Below are 10291 nucleotides of genomic sequence, written 5' to 3' on the forward strand. Positions count from 1 at the left end.
CAAGCAACTGTAGGCTGCAAGGGATTGTGATAATAAGATCTTACAGGAAGAAGAAATATTTCTGGACCAATTTTATCTCTGCCCAATTGCCTTTTGTCTGGGCCATTTTATATCCCCAGTATTTATTATTTCTGAGTCAAATATCATGTCATACAGTGCATATAAATCTAATCTTTTCTCCTGGATTTCTCTTCCCTGTGAGGAAATTTGCTGTCCTTAGCCTGTTTTTTTCTCTTTAGCTTTTGCTAAAGTATGAATAGCTCTTTCTTCCTCATTGGATTTCTTTAATTAAGCCGAAACAGCTAGTAGTGGTTTTTTTTGTTTTTTTTTTTTTACCTTTTCTAAAAACAAGGTTTCACAGTTTTCTGCTAAGGATCTTTTACTTTTTCCCCACCCTTAAATCTTTTGAAACCATTTTTAAACATAGAAAACATAATAGAACATAGCAAGTAATTGTAATTTCATTCTTGAAATTGAATAAATTATGCTTTTTACCTTAAGTTAACAGACACATTATAACTGAGATTGAGGTCACTTTATCATATAGTCCTTCAGAGAGTTCTAATGACTAACTCTGCGGGATTCCAAGGTGTACTTGGGTTAGAATGATTTGTCTATCATGTTAGTTTGAGGCTCTTGTGGTCAAACTGGGATAACACTAATTAATACCATTTTATGCTTAAGGAACATAACTCAAAACTTGTTTTATCTTTTTCAAGTGCAGATCGTATAATACATAACCACTGCCTTTGGGTTCTTAAAAATTTTTTTTTCAAGGACTTTTAACTTAGGGTTCTGAGGCTTCATTTGGTGCATCAGTGCCCTAAACTGTGGAAAGTATTATGTGTGTGTACAGTTAGAAGTGGATCTTCAGTTTTTAGCAGATTCTCCAAAGAGTCTTTGAGACAAAAAATGAAATTTTTTTCATTTATTCAGTGAATGTTTTTTTTGAGCGTCTGTTACATCCCAGCAACTCTGCAAGGCACCTACAGTGTTTGAAGCACTCTGCTAGTCAGTCAGCCGTTGGAGACACAAAGTCTATGCTTTTTCGAATGCCTAATATGATTCTGTGTGTGTCTGTGTGTGTATATATGTGTGGGTGTATATATGTGCGTGTGTGTGCACCTAAGCAGGTGCCTTCCTCAGAACATTAAATTAACCATTTTGGTCAACCCAAACCAAATACACTTGAGACATAACTCTGAAATAACATCCAGTTCTTTCCTTCTTAAGTGACTGTGTACACTTGAGTGCCTGCGAACAGATTACAAGATGGCAGGTAATTGCCTAAAGAAATGATATAGCGACTTTTGTTTCTCTTTTATTTACTTTTTGATCCAGAAATAAATTCTGTGGCTCTATTTTGTTTTATTCAGCAAGGGAAGGGTGGTGGGTGTATATACAGTAACCTGTGCTACTTTTTACAACTGAACTACACTTTCAACATTACAAATATTTCTTATTCTGTTTCTTCCTACAGCCTGCATCTGTAACCTTAAAGAGAAAATTACCTGAGTGGTTTGCCAAAGACCATGAGACTTTAGCTGGCACCAGCAAGAAATCAATGGCCAAAACAAAAAAGAAAGGTCTTTTTAGTTAAACTGGCAATTTCCAGAGGAATTGTGTGTGTCTTGCTGTATTATAAGAGGGGAGCTGGGTTTCATTTCTGAAAATAGTGGCGACCGTACTTCAGTTTACAGATTATTCTAATCTCAAAAGTAAAACTCACCCATTTGTTCAACAGCTGACATCTTAAAACAGCCTTGTGCAGTTTAATAAGTTGAGTCTTCTGAGAGTCTGAGTGAGTACATCATAGAATAGAATTATAAGTTAGTTTCCTTTAAGATTGCTTTAAAAAACTGTGTTACTGCTCTGTTTTCTAATCTCTTTATTTATTTCAGCAGTATGTTTGGAAAATGTAAGGGGTGCTGATTTGATACAAGTAACAGTCTGGTAGTTGTATGATGATAAAGTGTGTGATAGATAGTCTGCATATATTACCAGAATTCTTTCTTGTGAATGAAGGAAGCATAGTTATTTTTACAAATTGTCCTTAACTATCTTTACAAGAAACTCTTACACACATTGATAAATGGTATTAGTGGACCAGACTAGTGAAAATGAAACATTCTGGGTTCCATGAAAGTAGGGAAAAATAATATAATAAAGGAGACCAACTCCACTAGGCAACTATGCACTTTGTATTTTGTATGGTATTTCTGTTATTTTTTAAATAATAAATCCCTTCGTACTGAATATTACAAAGATATATATATATATATATATAATATGTATATATTATATATATATTTGACTTTTATTTACTTAACTACCTTGAGCACTTTTAGTTTTTGAGGATGTTGGAATTTGATTTTAATACCTTTTTATGTAGCACATGCAACTTCGCTATCAAAACCCATACTCTGACACTGCGTTTGGTAAACCATAGTTAATATCACTTGAACCAGTTCACCATCTGGCCTTTAATTGACTTTTTTGTACTAAAAATAACTTAATAATTAGAAGAAATATTGTAGAAGAACTAGGAAATCTGGAGAGATGAAAAAAAGAAAATAAAAATCACCAGCTGATAATCAGTTAACCCCTTCTGTGAATCCTGTTAAACCTCTGTATTCACTGCTTCTCTTAGTTTGATACATGAATAATACTGAATGTATTTTGTTTGTAAAACATTTAAGTTAAAACACAAAAGTTCCCGTATTCCCATTTTCATACATCTCATTACCATTCCCTTTCCAGAAGGTAGCTCCTATTAAATATGTGACTTATAGTTCTCTAGTCATTCCTTGAGCACTTACATGCCTTTGCATATATAACTACACATACATTCCTATTTTTTAAAGTGAATTAGATCATGCTACATGCAATTTTCTACAACCAACTCTTGTCACTTAATATGTCATGAAGAACTTTCCATGTCAGTATATATTGGTCTGTCTCATTGTTTTTTTATAGCTACCTACCTTTCTATATGGTGAATATACTATATTTTATATAATCACTTTCCTATTGGTGATTTTTGTCCTTTTTTTTCTAGTTTAGATTATTTCTAGAAGTAGAATTAGAGACTCAGATTTATATTTTACTTGAATATATTATGAACATTTTTTTTCCATGTCATTAAATTGTTTTCCACAGAATCTTTTTTTGTGGCTTTATATGGTACAGGGATTCTCAAAGTGTGGTCTGCAGACTTTTAGGAGTTTTTGAGACTCAGGGAATTTGCAAAGGCAAAACTGTTTTCATAATACCAAGATGTTACTTGACTTTTGTCCTGTGTTATTTGCATTGAGGGTGCAAAGCAGTCGTGAGTAAAACCACTGGTATGTAAGTGCAAATCAAGGTAGTGACACCAAATTATCGATTGTATTAATTCTCAGTCCTTAAACACACATCTTTTCAATCTTCTATGTGATGGAATGACAAGTATGTATAAAACACTTCTGCTGTGTCCCAAAGTATGATGGTTGCCTTCAGGAAAAACACTTGTTTGATTGTTTGAATTGTGAATTGAATTAGTTCTTTTTCCATGGAATACCATTTTTTACTGAAAAGAGTGACTGATAGAAAACTATGATTGGTTATTCAGACTTGGGCATTTAGTGGATGTTTTCTCAAAATTGAATGAAGCCATCCTATCACTTCAAGGAAAACTGATGGTTATTTGTTGGCAATGAAAAAATTGAGACTTCTGGTAGAATTTATAGTTTTGGAAAACTTGTGTCTGCTGCCAGGAGTTTGAGAGCTTCCCATAACATAAAGACTTTTCTAACGAGGTATTATTCATACTAGTAACAAATTGTTTTGTTTACAGTGATATTGTCAACAATTAGAAGATCTGCACAACTCAGTGAACTAATATTTTCTAGATGACTAATACATGATCTTATAAAATCATGCATGAGTGAAAGATTCCTTCAAACCACACAGTGGCCCGGTGGATTTTAATGTAGCAGGGTATGAAAACATTCATTTACGTTATAGGTTTCAAATTGCGCACTGCAACCAGTCTTTAAGAAACTACAGGTTTCCACTTGTGGTATAGTTTCAAAGAAGAGTGTCTACGATTATCTGGAAAAGCTATTAAAATACTCTACCCTTTTCCAACTACATACCTGTTTAAGGTCACACTTTCTTCATATACATTAACCAAAAGAACGCATTTGAATGTAGAAGCAGATCTGAGAATCCAGCCACTTCTGTGAAGCCAGACATTGCCATTCTTCTTGCTATTTTGTGGGGGATATTTTTGTAAAACGTTTTATGTTATCATGTAATGGATTTACTGCTGCTTTAAAAAAAAAATTAATAAACATTTCTTAAACATTTCTGTTTTAATTTCTAAAATGATAAGTAATGATAGATAAAACCCACATTAACAAAAGCTCCTTTGGGTCCTCATTAATTTTTAAGAATATAAAGGAATTTTGAGATATAGGAGATTGAGAACTGCTGACATAGTATTTTATTATATAGATGTACTATGAATTATTTAGCTGATTTCTTACTGTTGCACATTAAATCACATCCAGTTTTTCTGCTATTTTAAAGCTCTGCTTTGAACATTCTTAAAATGAAATATGGTATAATCTCATGCCACATACATAGTCAGAGGGAGAGAGAGAATTGTTATTTTTTGTCATGGTTATCATTTTGTATGGACTTTAGGCTTTTCAGCGTACATGGCTCTTGATTTATGTTTGAGTTGGTTCCAAGGAGAAAAATCCCAACCTGGATATGGGATTGGCACCTGTGACCTCATCTAAGCTACTCTTTGGCCACAGTATTTGGGTCTGGCTAAATTATTCCAATGAGAGTGAATCTCAGGACCTTTTATGGAAATGCTGGAACAAATATGTTCTCTTTTCCCCTGCTGATACTAGTGAGGAAGCATGGACCTTGGGAGTGTTGGAGCACTTTTAGGACCCTGAGGAATCATCGTTTAGTGAAGCTGATGGGGAGATAGGCTGAGTAGAAAGGGCAGGAAATCAGGTTATTGGTGATACTGTCAGTCTACCTTCATGCCTTTCCTGAAGTCAGACATATCTTTGAGTATTTCTTATACACGGGGCATTAAATTCCTTTTACTTAGGTTAAACCTGGTTGAATAAGGGTTTTTTGTTCATTTTTAACTTCCAATTTTGTGCACTTGTCACCACAATACAGTCATGATTGATAGACCCGACCCCCTCCCCTCCAACAGACATAGAAGATACCAAGTTTTTTTAATGGCAAAGGTTGTGGAAGCTTATAGAGATAGTTCCGCAAAGTAGATGACGAAGTAGCTTGCTCCTTGGTGGAGGGGTAGGCTTTCTAAATCTCCAGGTTTCCCATTCGTGCGGAGTTTCCATATCCTCCCACTCTCCCCACCCGTTCCTGCTCTCTACCACTCCTTATCACCAGGGCGCGCTCCATACCATTTCCTACCAGCAGAGTGCGTTGGGGGAGGCGCTGCTGTATTCTGCCTGATGACCAGGTGCAAGTGTCTGGTACCAAATGACTCAGTACAGCACCGAGTACTGACTAAGAACTGATGAACTGGACTTTAATTTCCCAGATGTGTCATCATTCTTCAACAGTGTCAGGCCTCAAGTTTGCCTCAGGCTCATTCTCAGAAGTAAGGAGTTTCTTTTAGGGTATTTGTTTTATGCTATCTCCTCCACAAAGTATTAATTATGATCTCTTGTGTTGTTATTTGGAATTCTGACCATGGAGTCAGAAAGCGCCTGACAGTTATTTAGAATTCAAAAAAAAAAAAAAAAACCCACCACAAAAAACACAAGCCGGTTGTCCTACCAGATAGATTAAGAAAAGAATATAGGATTCTTCCTGTTCAGAGAGGTTGCAATAGAAGTAACTAAACATGAAAGATCCAATGGCATTACTGTAAAGTCATTTTAGGGCTAACTAGACATTTATCTGTCTTGTGGGAGGCAAAGAAATGCAAAAACCAACAAAAACTGAAGAGGGTTCACCACAGTCATGAGGGGAGCTGCAAACATCAGGATCTCAGCTACCTGGAAAAGTGCCACATAGTTTTTCTTGGGACGGCAACCCAGAAATCATTTGGGATAACGTACAGACATCCTTACCAGGTAAATGTGTTTAAACCTTGGAAGAAATTAGAAATAAGTAGAATATGAAGTAAATTAAACCTTTGGTAGTAATATTTCAGGGTTAAGGAATAATAGGTCTATATCTGATGGTGTAAGCATCTGAAATGCTTGGGAATAATTTAGCTTTTAGAGTAACAGATTTTCTTGTGGCTCTGTTTTAAAATGTATCATTGAAAAATTAGCATATGCTTGTTCTTTTAAAGCTGAAATCCTACCAAGTTTGAAACATTATTGGAATATTTAATAAGGATTCAAAAACATGTTATTACATAATATTCTATCACCAACAGATTTCATTTGTGAGAGAAGGAAAAAAGATCTAACATTATACTTACTATTAATGCTAAGGTTAATATTAGTATCCATTAAACCCAGAGCTTTCATTATTTTTCAGAAAATTAATGAAACTTCGGCCTTATATCCAGCTTCATTTTCTAACTCAATTTTAAAAGATTATTGAGAAGTGTGTACTCATTTATTCAGTACTTCTTCATTTGATAAGTGTTTGCATCCATGGGCTGTGAGACAATAGACTGGCCTTGTAAAGAAGGAACAAATAGAAGAAGGAAACACAACATGGATCCCATGCTTAAGAGGGGAAGATTTACTCTGAAGAATTAATGAAAAAGCATCTTACAAAAGTATTTTCTTATAGGAAACAAAACATTTTGAAGAAAATACATCACATACTCTATAAAATAAAAAAAAAAATGACCAATGTGAAAGAAAAAAAAAGACCATGTGAAGGAATCATAAAGCTAATCATTTATTAAGCATTTGCTGTGTACCACACCCTGGGCAGTCACCTTTTGGTACAACATGAAGAATTAGAATCCTTTATTTGCCTACATGTATTTGCTTACCTTTCTGTAAACAATATGAGTGGGGAAAAAAAGATTACAATATATGAATATGTAACCAGTTGGGGTTAGGAACCACATGAGACTTTCCTTATTTTTTAAAAATTTTGGCTGAACTTAAAGTTTATTTAAAAAATGCTAAATTCAGAGTGCTTCTAGCTGTTTGTATGATGGCACCTTTTTAGGAAAACTGGCATTAGTACTTCCACATCCTCGCCTCTGTGAAACCAAGTATTGGGTGAGAGGGAGAACTTTGTTTGCAAAGGACACAGCTTGTGGGAGGGCAACAAACCTTTCCTCTTGTATCTACCATGAGAAAGGAGGCTCTTCACTTGGGCTTCCCATCCTTATTTCGAGAAGACTGAAGGTGTTGGAACAGTGCTCTAGATTAAGGAGAGTGACTTTGTCTGAAAGCCTCTGATCTGGTCCAGCAGAGTACTCGATGATCCTGGGGTTTGATAGAGTGACTGCAGATGCCAAGGGGCCAGCTTGCCCATCACCATGTGACATAGCAAGAATGTGCTAGTTTCCCGTGGGTTGAGTGGACTTCCTGGAAGGAGCTGGGTTTCAAGACCATTCTCAGGGTACCCTTAGAAGAGGGCCACCTATGGTGCAGACATCCAAGCAGCAAAATCACACTTGGCAGGAGGTTGGAGAAAGGTACCCCCACCCTGGACCCTCAGAAGGACCACTAATGCACCCCTGAAGAGAGCTGGCATTTGGATATCTGTCAACTCACTGAGCAACTGCCATTTAGAGAAGCAACCATAACCTAGAGGGAATAAGCAATTCTGCTAGTCAGTTTTGGGACTGTTTTTCCTCCTCCTCTTCCCTCCTCTAACTCCAAAGGGTAAGTACAGGGAAGAGGGAGGTGATTTAGAGGAGACAGCTGTGGCCATCCGTCTAGCATGACCTGGGGCTGGGGTGGAAGTAAGGAGAACGTTGATCACATGTGTGATTGAAGATGGAAAACTGAACTGAGACCATTCCAACATTCCCAGAGTGATGGAAAACCCCGAAATTAGGCTGAAACATAAAGCAAGCCACTACCTCAAAGGAAGGAGATCTAGCACCTGGTGGCGGTTAGAAAAAGTAGAAGTTTATATTTATACCTCATCCTCTCTGCCCGTTATATGGTTGTGGGAGCATAAAGGTTGTGGGCTGAGACACTCCTAATGATTAACATTTATTTTTTCGGGGGAGTGGAAGGGGAAGGGTGGAAGGGCCAGATATTTACATTTTTATAATCTGTTTTAAATTAAATCTATATTGCTTTTAAAACTAAAGCTAAACTCCCATCTCTATGATCAGGTCAGAGATTGCAAACTCTACGGAATACCGTCCTTATGGTTTCAGTTGGATCTTGGTTAAAAAAAAATTTCCTCCTCATCTCTGAAGAAAAATACATACAGAAAAATGGTAGAGTTTCACCAAACTACTTGACAATATATAGGTCTTTAGAGACTGCTGTTACATATAAATATAGGAGCAAAATGTTGAATGGAATGGTCACTAATGTTAAAGAACCGGGTAATCTTGTAAATATACATTCATACACAGTCTCTCTTTAAAGCAAAATTGATTGTGTACCTCTCAACAAAACTGGTTTTTCATGGACTTTTGATCAGGATGCGAGAATGGCCTTACTCTACTGAAATAATCCAGCATTGACTTAAGTGGGTTATCCCTGGGAAACCTCATGAGCAATGGCTAGGCCTCTTTAGGGGAGTCGTACCTGGAAGATGTGGTCTTTCTACAGAATGGCAGGTTGGGGACCGAATATACAAAAAGATGCCNATACAAAAAGATGCTGACTGCTGCTGTAAGCTCTTAATGCAGTTGAGAGGCAAGAAAATGCTCCTGGTGAGTAAGGGAAAGGGAGACCCTAAACCCGCTCACCCCCTCCTATTCCCCTTTTTGTTTTTCTTGTTTCTTGTTTGCAGATCCACAGTTGAGACCCCGTGCTCTGAAGGTCAAGGTCACGCTTGACTCTGTTTCCGATGTCTCCACTCAATATCAGACACCAGTCTGCTGGGGGCTTTAGGGTATTTAAAAGTGAGGTCATCTGTAGGTTTTTCTTCAGCAAGTCTCTGGGGAGCTCAGAATTGTGGAGGAGGATGGTCTCTGGTTAGATATCTATCAGCCAGCTTTGTGATGTAATAATCTTTGCTAAGTACCAGAAAGCACTTTCCACCAGCTCTCCCGCTTCTGCCTCCGGTGGGAGCATCCTCTCACATTAGGGGCTCTCCTGTTTCAGCTGACTGAACAGAGTTGCAGGGCGGGGAATGAAATGGGGAAAGAGGCCCCTACTTGCACCATTGCTGCAGAAAGTAGGGAAGGCTAAATTCTGTTCTGCACCTCAATATGGGAAGTCACCTTTCCAGGGGAGGCTTCCTTCACAATTAAATTCAGGTTTTACCTTTTTCTTTATTTTCCAGATGTTATCAGATCATGCCAAACCTCCATAAGAGATTAGAAAAATAGCACTTTTATAAAAACATTAACATACACATGAGCNTTTCCAGATGTTATCAGATCATGCCAAACCTCCATAAGAGATTAGAAAAATAGCACTTTTATAAAAACATTACATGAGTNAAACCTCCATAAGAGATTAGAAAAATAGCACTTTTATAAAAACATTAACATACACATGAGCGTAATTGAAATGCCTTTTTGGTGTAATAATTGTTAATGACTGGTATGCAGAAAAAAGTAAAAATTTAAAAAAATTTAAAAAATTAAATTAAAACTAAAGTAGGAAGGCGTCCCAGGATGAAGGCAGACCAATATGTTTGCTTCCACCCTGTCCCAGTTACAAATTCCATCTGCCTCTCTTGCTGGCTAGGACTGGGAGGTGAGCAGGGTCTTAGAGCACTGGCTGGAGTGCAGGCTCTTACTAATGAGACTGGTATGTGGAAGCAGGGAAAGCTAGGACAAAGATAGGAGTGTGGAGGATTCCAGGGAGATGCCTGGATCTCGGGGGGAAGGTTGGTCTAGGTTTTCTGAATGTGTCAGATCTTTTGGACTCCCAAAGAACCTAAGAGAAGCTGAACAAGTAGACCAAATTCTTTTCATTCCCCAGGTGGGAGAACTCCATGAGGCTGAGGGGGTTAGGGGCTTATCCTGTTGCTTTGACAGGTACCTACCTGATGACCTGCCTCCCGCTAGACTCCTTGGCAGCTGAGCCTAAATGAGAAGACATCCCTTGCCTTTTCTGTGCGGGTGAGGAATCCTTGGGGCCAGGGGTCATGCTCACCTGGAGGAGCCCATACCTACTCCCCTTTTCTAAAC

At 37.5% G+C, this 10291-nt stretch overlaps 1 protein-coding gene across 7 annotated transcripts in view; it reads left to right on the top strand.

Annotated features, from left to right (window-relative positions):
* WRN (WRN RecQ like helicase) overlaps positions 1-4349 on the top strand; it is a 144061-nt gene extending 139712 nt beyond the window's left edge. For all 7 annotated transcript variants that reach the window (XM_034647520.1, XM_034647519.1, XM_034647518.1 and 4 more), the window contains one exon: positions 1481-4349. In XM_034647520.1, the coding sequence (XP_034503411.1) occupies positions 1481-1600 (120 nt within the window). In that variant the 3' untranslated portion in view covers positions 1601-4349. The remainder of the gene's footprint in view (positions 1-1480) is intronic.
* Positions 4350-10291: the final 5942 nt, after the last annotated feature.

This window comes from Ailuropoda melanoleuca, chromosome 18 (genome assembly GCF_002007445.2).
Source record: "Ailuropoda melanoleuca isolate Jingjing chromosome 18, ASM200744v2, whole genome shotgun sequence".
NCBI classification, from domain to species: domain Eukaryota; kingdom Metazoa; phylum Chordata; class Mammalia; order Carnivora; family Ursidae; genus Ailuropoda; species Ailuropoda melanoleuca.